Source organism: Leuresthes tenuis, unplaced genomic scaffold, assembly GCF_036924035.1.
Source record: "Leuresthes tenuis unplaced genomic scaffold, fLeuTen1.0.hap1 SCAF_2, whole genome shotgun sequence".
Classification (NCBI taxonomy): Eukaryota; Metazoa; Chordata; class Actinopteri; order Atheriniformes; family Atherinopsidae; genus Leuresthes; species Leuresthes tenuis.
In genome coordinates, this window is record NW_027325356.1 from 39956239 (window position 1) to 39974640 (window position 18402).

The 18402-nt window shown below is 40.4% G+C and overlaps 1 protein-coding gene across 17 annotated transcripts in view; it reads right to left on the reverse strand.

The window, feature by feature from the left end:
• Positions 1-17173: 17173 nt before the first annotated feature.
• celf1 (cugbp, Elav-like family member 1) overlaps positions 17174-18402 on the reverse strand; it is a 65823-nt gene continuing 64594 nt past the window's right edge. For all 17 annotated transcript variants that reach the window (XM_072381070.1, XM_072381069.1, XM_072381072.1 and 14 more), the window contains one exon: positions 17174-17301. In XM_072381070.1, coding sequence (XP_072237171.1) covers positions 17174-17301 — 128 coding nt within the window. The remainder of the gene's footprint in view (positions 17302-18402) is intronic.

Here is an 18402-nt window from a genome sequence, read left to right on the forward strand (position 1 = left end):
TTGAGATTATTATATTTATCAGAGTAGGGATGCTCAGGGATGCTGGCTCTGCCAAATTATACCAAGCCTTTCTTCCAAACAGTGGACTGTAGGGAAGGATTCATGACCTCAATATTATCACAAAAATATGGAACTAAAAGTAAGCCAGTGGCTTATTTCTCTAAAAGACTGGATCCTGTGGCAGCAGCCACACCCCACTGCGTACAAGCAGTTTTGTCAACTGCAATGGCTGTTCATGCCTCAGCTGAAATAGTATTGTTCCACCCACTAACACTTCTAGTGCTACACTCGGTCTCCATTTTGCTTCTGCAAACAAATATGAAGTTTCTATCACCAGCAAGACATTTATCGTGTCTAACCACACTCCTCTCACAGCCACACCTAATGGTTGAATGCTGTACTTGTTTAAATCCCTCCACTCTGATACCAACTGAAAAAGACACACCCCATAACTGTATAGCAGAGGCAGAAACGGTTTACAAACCTAGACCTGACCTAAAAGATGAGGCCTTCCAAGGAGGAGAAGTTTTGTTTGTAGATGGGTCAGCTAAAAATTTATGAAAAAGGAAAAAAACGCGTGGGTTACTCAGAATACTAAAAACTGGTCTGCTCCTTGGACACTTTTCAGCACAAGCAGCTGAATTGATAGCATTGACTGAGGCATGCAAGCTGTAGAAAGGAAAAGAGGTCACAATACATACAAATAGTCAATATGCTTTTCCTATAATAATAATAATAATAATAATAATAATAATAATACATTTTATTTGTTAGGCGCCTTTCATGGCACTCAAGGTCGCCGTACAACAATAAAAATATAAAACACAATTTAAACAACAGACAACAGCAGAGTTTGCAGCAGAACAAAAAGACAGATATTACAGGTCAAATGCCTGTCTAATTAAGTGGGCTTTGAGATCAGTCTTAAAAACTGAAACTGAGTCAATATTCCTGATGTCAGGGGGCAGGGAGTTCCAGAGACGAGGGGCAGAGCGGCTGAAGGCTCTAAACCCCATGGTGGACATACGTGCTGGGGGGAGAGTCAGGCTGATGGAGGAGGCAGATCTGAGAGACCGGGTGGGGTTACTGATGCATAGGAGGGCAGAGAGGTATGGGGGTGATTGATGATGGGGTGATTGATAAATTAATATTCTTTATGTTGCGGAATGACATAACATGTGCCTGTTTGATTTTTGATAGTGAGAGACTCAAATTAAATTAAACCAGCATATGATCAGAAATGGGAAGATGGACTGCAGAACAGTTGAAGGGAGTGACACCTTAGCAACATATTAAGTCCAAAATATGTCCTTTAGAGTGGGTGGGGAAACCAATGTGTTGTTGGAGACCAAAACTGTCCAGGCAAGAAGTGAAGTCCGTAGTGAGAGTATGATTGGTGTTGTCCATGTGAATGTTGAAATCACCCAATAGTATTATATTGGATGAGAGGGAACATATGTGGGTGAGAAATGTAGTGAAATCATCAATGAAATCCTTATTGGGTTTAGGAGGATGGTAAACATTAACTAAAATGATTGGAGTAGGACCATTTAGTTGTAGAGCCATGGATTCAAACGACCGAAACACAGGTACAGTGACAGAGGAGACCTTCACAAAGCACACAGCAAATTTGTAGATCTACATGATGAACGGGCAGATGTTATTCACTGAAGAGCAGTAGCAGAGTCCAGGTAAGAAAGACGCTAACAACGTTGGCACGTAAGTATGTTCCAAATAAAGTATTAAGTCTAAAACACGAAACTGTCAACCGATCGCTTTGATTGTAGAACAGTGTCTCATTCTAATTTTTTCATTTCATAAAATATTAAAAAATAAAAATAGCCAGAGAGCAGCGGCAGCTACACCCGCCAGCATTCACTCAACCGGACAAAAATGATGTGCCAACCTGTTCAGGGATGTCACCATATCTTATTCTTTGACCCTAAACTCACTATTTTCCATATGGTGTTAATAATGTAAGAGTGTGTCACGGATGAACAGGTTGGCACATAATGACGCACACGGAACAATAGATGCAGAGCTGTAATGTGTTACTTCACTTGTCATGTCATAGCTATGCTATAATCATAAGATCAGGCTAATAATTTGTGTGTAATTTCATTGCATTTCAAACTTCCCACATCAGGTCACACCATGTTCAGTGCAGGTGTGGGGAGGTCACATAGTAAGAAAAAGGGGAAAAACTAGGATTCTTTCATCTCTATCTTAGCTGACCCTCAACACGTAAATCAACTGATTGATCTCGGTTGTTGCTCCCGCCACATAGCGAATTGATATTCTTTATTGGGAAGTCTCCCTATGACCGCCTTCTGAAAATGAATCTATCATCCTTTTGGTTGTTGTTTTAGGCTGTATTTGGTGAATCAGCTCATTTGTATCCACTCAAACTTTTAAATTGATGAAAATTGATGAAAAGCAAAGTTTGTCTTTGGTAAAAAAAATTATAATAATGATAATAATATAACAATATAAGTAAAATAAGGTTGAGCCACAGGACACTGCTGCCTTCATCTACAATGGATGGAATTTTCTTGCTGGTTGGTCATACAGTTTAGGATCCTATTTTCTGCGTTATGAAATGTTTATATATGTTTATGTATTTAGCAGACGCTTTTATCCAAAGCGACTTACAAATCAAGATATAACAAGCTATACAAAAAGCTAACAATAAACTAGATAGAAGAAACCCACTAGTCCGTCAGAGGTGACAGAGTAGAGATAGGGTGCAGGCATGTTCTGTATTAATAGAATCATTATTACCATTGTGCTGAACTCTGCATGAGTAGTAAAACAACGATGTGAAAATTAATCCTTAGATGCAGAATATTTAATATTTTGTGGCTAATTTAGACCTTTTGCCCCTTTTAGTTAAATAATAGAAAGTTTCTCTTTTTAATATCACCTTTACTGCAGCTGCAGGAGACACCTGAACTACGTATATATGTCTGGTTTTCACTGTCTGCAGACTGCTGATTCTACAGAGTGGCATGTGTTGCCTGTTGTCATTGTCCTCATCCATCACCAAGATTTTTTTCTGCCAAATTTATTTATTTTTCTTCTTTTGTCTGTAGCTGTTCCTGACTAGAACCGAATGTGTGTCGGTAGTCTGTTTAAGATAAATACATAGTTGTCTTTAATAATCCAAAGAGGGAGATGAGGTTAAAGAATATGACCAGTGTCTTCAGTTTAAGTTGATTTAAGAACTGTAAATCACTAGCACATAAGATCAGGAAGGTTTTCATGTTCAACATCTTTTACAAATCAAGTTTAAGAATAACGTCAGCAGTGGTCTTAAGGTTAAATTCAGGTAAAATCTAAGAGCAGAAAGGAGTTTGGTGGGCATGAAGTGTACAATTTATAAGGTCTTTATGCAGAACAAAAGCATGGAGTTTTAATTTCGGCTTAATCAAATCTTTCGTGGGGCATAAACTATCAAAAAAACAACACAAAACAGGGCTGAGACAGTAACCAAGATGCCATAAACAATTCGGGAGAGATTAGACTTTGATCATCTTTATTATATTTAATCCTGAGTATCAGGAGATCAGTGACAAGGTGCAGATGAACACAGGACACAGATGCAGGGAGTTTCAGAACAAGGCGTTTTATTGGAACACAACCACTGGAGAGATTCCTGAATAGAGCAAATCAACGGCTGTGAAAATCCTCAACAAACTCTCCTCAATAACTACACTTGAGGAGAGTGCGGCTATGAAAATTAACAAACAAAGCTCTCTTCACTCGAGGAGGAAAACAGAAAGGCTGTTAAAGATTGCAAATTAACTGTCTCGCTCTCCTAGTGAGGCGGACATAAACAAAAGAAGCTCTTAAATCAAAGCGCTCCACTAGCGGAGGTTTCTATGAAATTTTAACAACCAAAAATCTCTCCAAAAATGGAGGAAAGAAAATCAGGCTATGAAAATTACTTAAACTAGTAGTACAACTATGGAAAAGATTACAAACAAAAGGCTCTGCAGGAGGGTGAGTTGAGTACAGGCTCTGGGATTCAAGGCATGGAAATATCACAAGAGTTTCAAGGTGAGAGGGAGAAGAACCCAAGAGTTGTGACACACTGGCACAGGACAGAGGGAAACGCAGACTATTTGAACACATGAGGGAGCATGGGGAACAGGTGGAAACACTTAGGGATCAGGGCAAACAATCAGACAATGAGGAAAGGCAAGGTACCTGAAACGAGAGGGAAGTTAATATTTCAAAATAAAGCAGGAAATGATGAGACAAAAACAGACTTCAGAGCAAAACATATCATAAGTTCCTGACAATCAGTATGTTTCCTTTACACGTACATTGTGCCTCTGTGACTAAACTACTATTTCATGTAGGTGATGGTGATCATTTTCCAGCTGTAGAAAAATTCTGAAGTTTATTAAATGCTGACTTTAGTTTAATAATCTTATCACAGAGAAATTTAGTTGTACAGTCCTGAAAACGTAGTTGAATGGAGTTTGGTGGGCATGAAGTGTACAATTTATAAGGTCTTTATGCAGAAAAAGAGCATGGAGTTTAAATTTCAGTTGAATCAAATCTCTCGTGGAGCATAAACTATCAAAAAAAGAAAAAACGGGGCTGAGGCAGTAACCAAGATGTCATAAACAATTCGGGAGAGATTAGACTTTGATCCTTTTTATTATATTTAATCCTTAGTATAAGGAGATCAGTATGTTTCCTTTGCATGCTCACCTGTTCGTTCCACACTGTCTTCTCATAAAAATTGTTCATGTCTGAATCTTACCACAAAGTCACCTTGGTTGATTTCAAATGAAGGATGGATTGAGCAGAGTCTGAAGTCTTTAAGGCTGAATAAACTTCTTTAGGAAACCCACTTCTTAAACTCAGGCCTTTGTGTGCTGGTTAACCGCTTAACTACAATCAGGCATTAAGTCGGATTCAAGTCCAATATTTTGGAATGTTGCAATATTAACATTATTTTATCAAGAATATGACTGCGTTAGTCTGAGCATGTCCACGATGAGGTTTATCTCATGGAATGTGCATGGAGCTGGGTCCAGGGAGAAGAGATTAAAAATCTCCAATAAATTGAAGGATTTATAGGCGGACATTGTTTTATTATAGGAGATTCATTTATCAAAGACTACAGCTGATGTTCTCACCACAGCACAGTTTCCTCATGTGTACTCAGCCTGTTACAACTCCAGACAAAGAGGTGTAGCCATTCTGATAAACAGAAGAGTAAATTTCACCGTAAACAACACAGTTATAGATCCAGAAGGTAGATTTCTAATAGTTAATTTATCTATTCAAAATATGAATTTATGCATTGCAAATATATATGGTCCAAATGTTGATGACCCCTCATTTTTCACTCCTTTTTCACTTCACTCTCTGATCACTCAGATAACACACTCATCATAGGAGGGGACTTTAACATGGTTTCTGACTCAGGAGTAGACAGACTCAGTACTTCCGGAAGTCAGCGGAACTGGCAGTCCACGAATATTGTTAAACAGTATATGAAAGATTTTGGTCTTTGTGATGCTTGGCGCTCCCACCACCCCACTCTTAGAGAATACACTTTCTTCTCACCGGTACACCACTCATATTCAAGAATAGATTATTTCTTAGTTAGCAGTTCCTTGATGAGGGATATTTCAGACACCAAAATCCACCCCATAGCTATCAGTGATCACGCTCCAGTTTCTATCACACTGAAAAATAACAGAGTTACACCACCAGCTAGGAATTGGAGATTTAATACATCATTACTAAAAGACCTTGATTTAATCTCAGCATGTGTTCTCTGGGAAGCGGGAAAAGCAGTTATGAGAGGCAAAATAATCTCTTTTTCATCAAATAAGAAAAAGAGGAAATGTTCAAGGATATCAGATTTAGAACTCAGGATGAAATCATTAGAAGCTGCCTTCAGTGCCTCTAAAGAGGAACACAAACTAAGAAAAGCTAAACTTGAATTAAACAAAATTATTGATAAACAAATACAGTTTCTGATACAAAGACTTCGCTTGGAGAACTTTGAGCATGGCAATAAATCTGGAAGGTTCCTAGCTAACCAACTAAAGAGAAACAAAGAGAAAACAACAATCACTTCTGTTAAAGACTCAAAAGGAAATGTCACCCATGACCCCGATGTAATCAACAATGCTTTTAGGGACTTCTATAAAACCTTATATTCATCACAAAATGATCCATCAGACAGTAACATAGATCAGTTTCTTAGTAATATCAACCTTCCAAAATTACAAACCGAACAGGCAATGGCTCTGGATTCACCTCTCTCAATAGGAGAACTCCATGAAGCCCTTCAACATATGCCTAGTAACAAAGCCCCAGGACCAGATGGTTTTCCAGCAGAGTTCTACAAAGAATTTTGGACTGTTTTGGCACCTACATTTCACAAAATGGTATTACAAGTTAAGCAGAATGGCAGATTATCCCTAAACATGAACTCTGCTAACATTATCCTGCTACAGAAACCAGGAAAAGACCCCATACTTCCATCCAGCTACCACCAAATATCACTAATAAATGTAGACCTCAAAATAATTTGTAAAGCCCTTGCCAAAAGAATAGAAAAAATAACTTCACTTATAATACATCCCAACCAGACAGGTTTTATAAAGGGTAGACACTCATCCACTAACACTCGCAGGCTAATTAATCTCATAGACTATTCTACCATCAACAACTTGGATTCAGACTCAGTTTTATTTGTGTCCTCATAGGGCAATTAGTGTTGCAGCAAGTACAAAAGACATAAAAGATAAAGGACATACAATTAAAAGTCTAAGAGGGAGGGATACAGTGTGCTGAAACAATATCAGTGGCAGCCCAGACAAAGTAGCAAAAGTGTGAACAGTGCGTATTTCTGCCAACATCAATAACACAACATGGAGACAAGACACAAAAACCAATATCTGTCACGGAGTGGTGTCGAGGGAAGACCCAGATGCAGAATTCAAAAGCAAAAACTTGACTTATTTCCAAAAGACAAGAACAAAAAGTGCAACTGAGCCGGTTATCAAGACCTAAACTGTGTCTGCTGTCAGACAAGATAGATATATTAAAGGCATCCAACCCCAAAATACTGAGCAGAAAATAAGTCTTTATGCTGACGATGTATTACTTTCCCTTCAGAACTCACAGACGTCTCTCACTCACACGATCACACTCATAAATAAATTCTCAGGACTTTCTGACTACTCTATCAACTGGTCTAAGACCACAGTTCTGCCCATTAACTAGTTTCCTGAGGATACCTGCAATCACTTTACAGTCAGGAAATATTAGATAGTTAGGTATAAACATTTCCTCCAGGCTCTCAGAGCCAACAAAGCTAAATTATGTGTAATTATTAAAGACAGTAGAGGACGATCTCACTCGTTGGAAGTCATTACCCATATCACTTATCTGGAGAGTTGCTACCGTTAAAATGAAACTACCAAAAGTTAGCTACTCGTTTTCAATGATCTGTAAAGACTGTGGTCCACACAGTCCTTCAGTACCCTTCCAGTGCTGCCATTGGGCCCTGTAGCCTTTCTGGGATTCACCGCCCTTAGTATTCTCCTCATTTCATGCTCCCCTACATCAAGGATGTAACCACTGGTCGAGGTGATGCTGCCGCCTTGAGTGTCTTAATTTCAAAGCGAGCAAAGAAGCAGTTCAGCTCCTCCTCCAGTGAAGCTTCCCCATGCACAGCTGTGTTATTGGGTTAGTGATTGGTGATGTGTTTGAGAGATCAGGGAGTGCTGCTTTTAGGTCAGCTTGATTTAAGTTGTCCACTATTACATGTACATCCTCGGCATATTTTGTTCTGTGCAAGTAACTGAGAGCTGAGATAACATTAGCATCGGGTGGTATGTGCACCGCAGTCATCAAAACAGCAGCAAACTCCCATGGAAGACATAAGGGCCTGCATTTAAACAGTCAGATACTCCAAGCCTGGGGAGCAGTGCACTGGCTGCTGTTTACATGAATGCATCAACCCCAACCTCTTGTCTTCCCGGTGTCTCTGTTTCTGTCCTGGCAATGAATGATGCATGCTACTTGCTCCCTGGCTGCATTTGGTATTGTTGGGTTAAGCCGGGATTCTAGGAAATGTGATGGTTGTGGTTATTTGTTGCTTCTGTTTCTCTTTGTTCCCCCCTCCTCTTTGTGTTGTGGCAGGAGGCAGGCTGGTCTCAACCAGATGACACACACCTGTTCAGCATTACCAGCAATCACTCTCCCTCTACTTATACACAGCCAAGTCGCCACCACTCTGCCAGATGACTCCCTCAGAATCCTTGTGTGTGCCTGCCTTCACCGCCTCGCTTGCGCCTCCAAGGAGTATTTGTGTTCATTTTGGAATTACTATTAAAAACCCTTGAAGCTGAAATTGCTCCCGGAGCCCGGCAACTTTTTGGTCCTAATCGCAGCCATAACAGGAAAAGCAGAACACAGCAGTTCCTCCAATCTATTGGCGATAGATCTTGCGTTGGAGAGGAAAAGGCTAGAGAGTGGCGTTTTGTGTTGATTTTTCCATAGCTTGTTTGACGTGCCCACCTGGCAGCCTTGCTTCTGCTTTCTGTTCCTGTGCTGCCTCTTCTTCTTAAACGCTGGGGCAGTGATCTGTGGAGAGACCAGGGTCCTTGCTATCTCTGCTGGTGTATTGCGGGAACAAATAAACTTGTTGTAACATTCCATTCGCTGCTGTAGATGATGTTTGCCCCACAGACTGTGGCTGAAATAATGGAAAAAACATTAACATTAACAACTTAAACCGTGTGTCTGTTGCGTGCTGACATCTTGCCATCAGTCTTCTCCCTGTCACGACTTACGTTCTGTTTCATGCCTTGTCTCGTCATTTCCTGTTTGATTTTGAAAAATCACTAACTTTCTCCTCTCATTTCAGGTATCTTGCCCTTCCTCCCGTGTCAAGCTTCTGATTGTCTTCCCTGATTCCCAAGTGTTTCCACCTCTTCCCCTTGGTCCCTCATGTGTTCAAATAGTCTGCGTCTCCCTGTATCCTGTGCCAGTATGTTGCATTCTGTTATGACCTTCATTACCAGCCTTTTAATGCCTCAGTCTTCCACGTCCCTTGATTCCACGAGCCTGCAGTGAGTGTTCCTCCTGCAGAGCATATCCTTTGTGTTTAATAATTTATTCTCTAGCCCTAGTTTACAACAGTAAGTTTCATAGCTCTGTTCTGTTCCTCTGTTTTTGGAGAGTTTCCTCTCCAATTAGCGGAGCTTTGCGTTCGGTTAAAATATTAATGTTTCATAGTTCCTCCTCGAGTGGAGTGTGTTTTTTGTTTTTTTTAAAAGATCTTGTGTGCCACCGTTAAAGGTGCGTTTTACGTTTACAGTTAAAGTTTCATAGCGCCTCGGTTTTTTAGAGAGCGTCCTTTGTTTAAATCCGCCTCATTAGCAGAGCGTGACTTTGTTTTGATATCTTTCATAGCTTTACTGTTTTCCTCCCAGTGGGGAGAGATTTGTTTAACTTTCATAGCTGCACTCATCCTCAGACATATTTATTGTGGAGAGCGCTTAGGATTTTCACAGCTTGATCATTTGCTCTGTGAGGAGATCTTCATCCTGCCTTGCTGTGCTGTGTTTATTTAATGAACATCTTTGCATCTGAACCGACCCTGCACTTGTGTCCTGAGGCCGTGACACTCCCTCACAGCTTGCAGTTCAGTGTACCAGGTACACATCCTCTCCTTCACAGGAATGTGTCTAGGATTACACCTCGACACATTGTGTTGTTAACAATTCAATTCAATTCACTTTTATTTATATAGCGCCAGATTAAAAACAATTGTCATCTCAAGGCACTTAAGTAATATAGTCCAATTCAAGCCAATTGGAATTCAATTCATTGTAATCATAATCCAATTAATTCATATAGAGCCAATTCAAAAATTGATATCCTAGCTAAGGAAACCAACAGATTGCACCGAAACTTGTCTTCAGTCCAATATCCCGTCCTGAGCGTGCCTGTGGCGACTGTGGAAAGGAACGACTCCCTTTTAACAGGAAGAAACCTCTGGCAGAACCAGACTCAGGAAGGGTGGCCAACCGCCTCGACCAGCTGGGGTTTGAGAAGACAGAAAAGAGGGAAAAGAGGGGGGGGGGACACCATAACGCCATTCAAAGGATATCTGTTGGAACAGGGAAACACAAGTTAATAACCACAATAATGTCACATGTACATAAAATCAATTGTGAAATTAAACGGGGGGGGAAAAAGAGAGCAAAGTGAGGAAAGGTGTGACAGATGAGGTCCCCCAGCAGTCTAAGCCTATAGCAGCTTAACTATGGGATGTTTCAGGATTACCTGAGCCATCCCTAACTATAAGCTTTATAAAAAAGGAAAGTTTTAAGCCTAATCTTGAACAAGCACATCAATACTGCCACCTTTGCTTTTGCTGTGATGTCTCTGTCGCCCCGTGTAGTCTTAAAACTGGAGAAAGACGCATTGGAGTCCGGATTCACTGAGACAGCCTTGTCACAGTGAAACACATAATACTCCAATCTCGATACCCTTTGTGTCCTTCTGAGCGCTCCAAGCTTGTCCATTTTGTTTGCAAGTGATCTAATATTTCCCATCAATATTGAAGGAAGACCAGGGGCCTCATGAACAAAGACTTGCATGGATTTCCTACTGAAACATGGCGTACGCTCAAACCAAAATGCCCTCAAACGTACAAAAATATCCAGATGTATCAATGTGTGCGCACGCATGAATCCAAGCACATTTTGTTTGTACATCCCAATCAACATGGAATTGAGCGCACATGTCGGGGTATCCGACTCATCCCTGTCCACACCCCTACTTGAATATGCAAATAATATTTAAATGAGCCCTGCACCTGCGATTCCTCTCTCTGCACGATCAGAAAATAAAGAAAAAATAATAAGTAAGACGGGAAAAAGAATAACTTAAAGGGGAACTCCGGTTTTTTTAAACCTAGACCTTATTTCTGGCATGAAGTATGTTTATCGACTCACCGAGAACAGTTTGACGAAAGTCTGTGTCCTTCGGAAGAAATTTAGATCACTCGAGATCCGCGTATATCCATATAACGGGAGAGGGTAGGGCATAGACAATACAGCCTATAAATAAGGCATTATGTGTCTTTATTTCACCAATACTTTAAGACAAATGAATGAACGAACGTGTACTATAGCTCTGTTAGCACATAGCTACTGTTATGTGGCTACTTGCAGCTATAGGAGAGCTAACGAAGGGAATTTTGCACACACCTCTACTGGGACCACTTCATCGACACGCATGGCTGCGGCACAGCTCATTCACTCTGGTAAGAACGTCCATCTTATTCAAAGTCGTCGTTCACGTTGTCAAAATCTGATGAATATCCTGCCATGTTGCACAAAACTAGCGGTAGCAAACTCTGTGTGAAGTTAGCCGACTGTCACAGAGCACGGAGTAAATAAACTGTGCTCCAGGGGGCCGTGTGGATGAAGTGGTCCCAGTAGAGTGCCTGTGTAGAAATCCCTCCGTTAGCTCTCCTATAGCTGCAAGTAGCCACATAACAGCAGCTATGAGCTAAAAGAGCTATAGTATAGTTTGTTCATTCATTCATTATTAACATTTGCACACAGAGATGATAAGGGGCTTCTTAGAAAGATCTTAAGCTGTTGTTTAACCGGCAAAAAACAGCAAGTTATTAACTTTAACCACCAACTATGATGCTGTGAAGACGGGATAGAAATTGGGGGCGCACATGCTCAATGCACATCACAAGGAATAATATTAGGACAAATATAGTTACTCACCAACAAGCCACCCAGCGCACAGTGCCAGTTTGTAGTCTGTTCCCAATAATTCTGTTACTGAATGTATGAATCGTGCGTTGAACCAGGCCACCCCCACAAAGCATTTGCGCATCATATGATCTGTACATTGATGGAATGGAAATTTTTCCTGTTGATATATAAATTCATCATGTGATGGCGCTTTAATAGCACTGTGTGTGCAGTCAATAGCTCAGATTACATTAGGAAAACCGGCTCTCGCTTCAAATTGCGCTTCAATGTTGGCCTGTTCAACTGCATTGTGGGAATTTGATATACCTGCTGAGATGCAGATAATTCCATCCCACACAGCTGGCATGGCTCGGCTCAGGGTCGACTGGCACAGTCCCAATCAGTTGGGCAGCTCCCTCTGGAATGTCCCGGTTGCTTAAACCCCAGTGTGGTCATCACCTGTGGCACAAGCAGCGCGTGGCTCCTCGCTGTGTTGCGCTCCAGCGCCAGCCGCAGCTCTGTGCACAGTTCCAGGAGGATTGGCCTTAAAATGACTGATGAGCCAGTTGTCATCATGTGCCAGCAAATCCTCTCTATCTATTAACACACACACTCTTCCAATTGCACCATTTACAATGTCTTCCAGTACCGCTAAAGCAGCCATTGTTTTTAATGGTATGCACTGCACCACTTTGCGCATGCTTTTATATCCACTCGTGTAATTTTAGACACATGGGTGTGTTAATTGTTTATCAGCATTAATTGTTCATGTGTTTCAAATGTGCACATCCCTCATTCTGAGGACAAATTGTGTTCGCCTTTATTTATTATAACAGTTTCCCAACATCACCTCTAAGTGTCACCAAAGAATCAACAGCTGTAGAAAAGTGTGTATGACCTGAAGTTGGTGTGAGGCACGCACATTTCCATGGTCATTTCGCTCTTGATACATCTGATCATTGAAGTGAAAAAGTGCATACGCCACTTTTTTGTTCGTATGCACCCTTTGTACATGAGGCCCCTGGTCTGTTCTGGATCCAAGGGTGCTTCTCAACAACAAAGAGTTGTACTTGTATAGCGCTTTTCTAGTCTAACTGACCACTCAAAGCGCTTCACTACATGCCGCATTCACCCCACTCCCACACATTCATACAGCACGTCTTAAGATACTTAACTACCTGCTTTTTCTAATCATTCATACACATTCATACCCCAGTGATACACTGGGAGGCAACGTGGGGTTCAGTGTCTTGCCCAAGGACTCTTCGACATGTAGCCCGGGGAAGCCAGAGTCGAACCGACCTTCCGATTGGTGGCGACTGCTCTTCCTCCTGAGCTACAGCCACCCCAAAAACTTCCACTCACCACTACTCTTCGACGTCTTGTGGAAACTGGCCGCATTGAGGAAAAGTGCTGTGATGATGTGCTTAGGGAGCTTGGCCACTTTTTTGACCACAGCCTGATGTCAGCCTGAGATTCCTTTAGAAAGTTCAGTTTGCAGAGTGATTGGTTGGATTAATTTTACCATGAACATTTTATCCAACAAAGCAGAGTTTCGCCATCTATGGGAGGCAGTAAGACATGTCCTGATCCTTTCACATGGTCAAGCTTCTGTTGAAAGGGTTTTTTCTATTAACAAGAAGATGATGGTGGAGAACCTCAAAGAACAATCCCTGATTGCTCAGCGGATCATCCATGACCATTTGTTCTTTATTGGGGTGCTAGACAACGTAGGCTACACAAAAGAACTGCTCCTTTCTGCATCTGTTGCCCGGCAAAAGTACCACACGTACCTCGATGAGGAAAGACATAAAAAGCAAGATCAACAGAAACAACAGAAGAGAAAATCATCAATGGATGAGATAACAGAGATTAAGGTGAAAAGGAAGAGGGTGTGAAAGTCTGCTGAGTCGTCCCAGTAGAGGTGTGTGTAGAATTCCCTCTGTTAGCTCTCCTTTAGCTGCAAGTAGCCACATAACAGTAGCTATGTGCTAACAGAGCTATAGTACGTGTTCGTTCATTCATTCGGATTAAAGTATTGTTGAAATAAAGACACATAATGCCTTATTTAGAGGCTGCGTCTTTGCCTCGTTCACTCATCCCTTATATGGATATACGCCGATCACAAGTTATCTAAATAGCTTCCGAAGGACGCCGACTTTCGCCAAACTGTTCTCGGTGAGTAGATAAACGTATTTCATGCCAGAAATGAGGTCAAGGTTTAAAATACTGGAGTTCTCCTTTAATAATGATCTTTTTTTGGGCACACAAGATTTTCTCCAGCCACGACAATGCCACACAAACATCAGTGGACTCAATCGTTGGACCTGGAGGGAGAATCAGTTGTAAAATTAGTCTTAGTACTCTGATGTCTTTGGTACCAAGACAAAAAAGTAACAAAGGAGGCTGTAAGCAATGTGGCCGCATTAGACCATCTCAGTGTGAAAAAGCAGTAATAAGTTCTGGCATCTCTGAACAACTCATCAGATGAATATTTATTCATATAAAACACTAGACCAACAGACACTTTTTGTTTCTTAAGATGTAGACATGCGCCCAGTTTTTTTTTTTTTAGAAATTAAAGATTTATTTTTATGAAAGCATGAATTACAGAGTCTGTAGTGGCACTGATGGAGTCTACATACATAGTTTAAGCTCCACTAACATCAAGTAGTCATCACCACACGCAAACAGCACTTAACGGGCATGAAAAGAATATATACCAAAGGGTCAAATAGAGTTGCAGACATCACTTTTTTTTTTAAAGTAATTCAAATTCAGATAAATAATTTAGGAAAATAAATAGCTTCCCAACACACAGGGAAAATTAAAAAAAAAACTATAAAAATAGAAAAGGTATAACAGCTTAAATATACATCATTGGTCTTACTTTCTACATTTAAAAAAAAGAAAGATTTATATCTGAAGACGTACCAGGTTTTTAGGGAGCAATTTAGTTGACTTCTAACAGAAAATATTCAGACACAGGAGAAGCCCTCTAAACATTAGCAGGCTTGTCCAAGAGTTGTTGATGAACCTTCACACAGTTTCCTTATATTCAAATACTGTCATGTGAAGAAGAAAGCCCTGACCCCTTTTCTTCTTTTTATATCTTTTAACCAATTAAGACATTAAAAAAAAAACAGTCCTTATCAGGTCTTAAAGTACGGTAAATACAATCTCAGGTTAACAATATATGACATATTACAACATGTCATTATTGTGTGTAAAAGCAGTGTGTGAATAAGCCCACCATTATGGTTCCTATAGGATTTAAGAGGGTAAGTAGCAGGTAGGTGCTGTTGATAATCATCAGTCAGTGTGAGCAGCTCTATAAAAGCAGAAGTTCTGTCAGTTTTCAAGTGTGTGTTAAGACAATGCCAAGGAAGAAAGACATCAGCAATGATCTCAGAGAAGCAACTGTTGCTGCCCATCAATCTGGGAAGGGTTATGAGACCATTTCCAAACTATCTGGAGTCATTCTATAGAGAGAAAGATTATTCACAAGTGGAAAACATTCAGGACAGCTGTCAATCTTCCCAGGAGTGGACGTCCCAGCAAGTTCACCCCAAGGTGAAAAAGCCAAGAGCTACATCTCAGACTCTACAGGCCTCAGTTAGCATGTTAAAGGTTAAAGTTCATGACAGCACAGTTAGAAAAAGACTGAACAAGTATGGCTTGTTTGGAAGGGTTGCAGGAGAAAGCCTCTTCTCTCTAAAAAGAACATGGCAGCACAGCTTAGGTTTGCAAAGCTGCATCTGAACAAAGCACAAGACTTCTGGAACAATGTCCTTTGGACAGACCAGAGCAAAGTGGAGATGTTTGGTCCTAATGCACAGCAGCACGTTTGGAGGAAACCAAACACAGCATATCAGCACAAACACCTCATACCAGCTGTCAAGCACGGTGGTGGAGGGCTGATGATCTGGGCTTGTTCTGCAGCCACAGGACCTGGGCACCTTGCAGTCATTGAGTCCACCATGAACTCCTCTGGATACCAAAGTATTCTAGAGTCAAATGTGAGGCCATCTGTCCCACAGCTAAAGCTGGGCTGAAACTGGCTCATCAACAGGACAATGATCCCAAACACAGCAGCAGATCTACAGCAGAATGTGTGAAAAAGAAAAGAATCAAGGTGTTGCAATGGTCCAGTCAGAGTCCAGACCTCAGCCTGACTGAAATGCTGTGGTGGGACCTGCTGCTAATAGTGCTTCTGGAAGCTGCTGAATCATGGGATGGACTAACATACTGCTTCTGTATTTTCACTCAGTAAATAATGACACTGTGTAATATGATATATGTTGTTGTTCATTTACCTTACTTTAAGACCTGGTAAGGAACACATTGTTTTTCCTAATTATGACCTGATACATAAAACCTTAGAGTTTAAGGAAGGTGTACTTTCTTTTTCGTATTTTGTATGTTTACAAACAGCTTTTGTATTAAATGGCCTTTTGAATGATTACAAAAGCCTATAAAATTTATTCTATATCACTGGTGACAGCTGGTAGCTGTGCTTCACGACCCACATCAACCTAGTCTCACACCAGTCAGTAAGAAAACATCTATATTTACATGCAGTTTCAACTGCTCTGAAACATTTCTTTACTAATCCCCGGTTTAAAAAGGCACAACAGTTTCAATGAGTTCACTGTGATGGATGTGTAATATCCAAAAGAATGTTTAGCCAGTGTTTGCTTAATACACAAACCATAAATAAATTTTAACCACACACCCAAGGGCACTTAATGTAAGCCATGCAACAGCTCCTACACCCAGACAACAAGCCAAATATAATCAAGCATTAATATGACATTATTATTAGTTACTCACAAACAGAATACAGTCCTGTCAGATCTCAGATGACCACAGATATGAGAGACAACCTGCTGTGGGTAGCTGGTCCTCTGCCTATAACTAAGGTCCAAGGAGACCAGTTCACAGCATAAACAGGCTTATTATGAATAAAATGTATAAATTCCAGTTGCATATTAAAAAAGTTTAGTGTAGAAAACCTAATAATAACTGGTATTTTCTCTTCAAATGCAGATAATTTTCTCCACTGGCTGCCAACTTTTAGAAGGCGAGAGTGGGTGGTAGCGTGCAAAAGTGAAGAAATTGATTCAGGACCTGATGGTTAATGTGCAACATATCTTCACAAGTAAATCCCATAATGTATTACCTATCACAGCAACATGACAAAATATTTACTGAAATATACTTAATTCTCTTACTTCTTGAGAGGAAAACAAAATGAAAAAATTTCCTGGAGATTTTATGATGACCAGGAGAGGCAATACACCAGCCCTGTGATGGACAGAGCCTTTTTCTGAGAGGACTAGTCTTACTCATACTTCACTTACCAGAACACCATCCTGCTTTACTAAGTGAGCAGTGACTTATCACCTTCAGTAGGGCTTGCTGTCATTCTTTGAGCGCTTCAGTTGCACCTTTAGTCTTTTCATACCAATCTGGAAACCGTTCATTGACTGGATAGCTGCCTGTGACGACACTGGGTTGTCGTAGCTCACAAATCCTGGGGAAAAGACACAAACACTTCAAATAGTTTAAGGAAGATTTCATTAATTCCTCAAGAAATTGGAAATTTGGCAACAACAACAACAACTGATCCCCACAACATTCTCAATCCTGAAAATAACAGAGATAGTGATCCAATTGAAACACTGCTCACCCCTTTACGTGACCCTTGTGCCACAAAGGGAATTGGAAAAATGTCAACCTATCCTTCAATAATCAAACAATAAACATCAAATTACCACATAATAACAAGAAAAGTTTTGTTTCACTTAAATCTAAGGCACAATTGACACAAAATATACTTTTACGTTTTATCTTGTCCTAGTTTGTGATATGATAACATTTCACTGGGCATGTGTGTCCTTCTCAATCGCTCTACACAGATATGTATACACAATTAGTCCAGTTTCTGCTCTCTCATTGGTAGAGGTTAGAAAAGAGAAAGAAAACAGGCAAAAATTGGTCTTAAATCCTAAACTGTCTGAAACTGTATGACCTAATTTGGAATTATACTCCCAATTAGCAGAGACACATTTGAACGGTCATGCTTCCTTGGTTAGAACTATGTAGTGCTCATGATAATGTTTTTATTTTGGTTATGTCAGGCAGGTTAACTGTTGCACAGAGTCACAGTTTAAAAGCTACAGTTAACTAGCTGCCATCCTTAGGCTGATTCCTGAGCTCAAGGATGTTTAGTTGGTGATATATGAGTAAGTCTTATCCCTTTACTGAAGTTGATCTCTCAAGTTTACTGAAGTTGTTGTCTTTGGACCTGAGTGCCCCAAGAAAAGACTGTCTTGCTATATACTTTATATACTACAGTGAAGAACCTTGGTGTGATTTTCAGCAAGGACTCGCATATAAAACAGGTTTCTAGGACTGCCTTCTTTCACCTTTTTAACATTGCCAGAATTAGGAACATCCTGTCAGAATCCGAATCAACTTTATTTCACCAAGTACGTAGACAAACAAGGAATTCTTTGACGGCAGATGTTGTCTCTTGCATGCACTTTTCATAAATAATGTTAAGAAGAAATAAAAAAAATTGTATAGACATAAAAACTGTAAGTGGCAGTTGTAAAAATCAACAGTTCCAGTA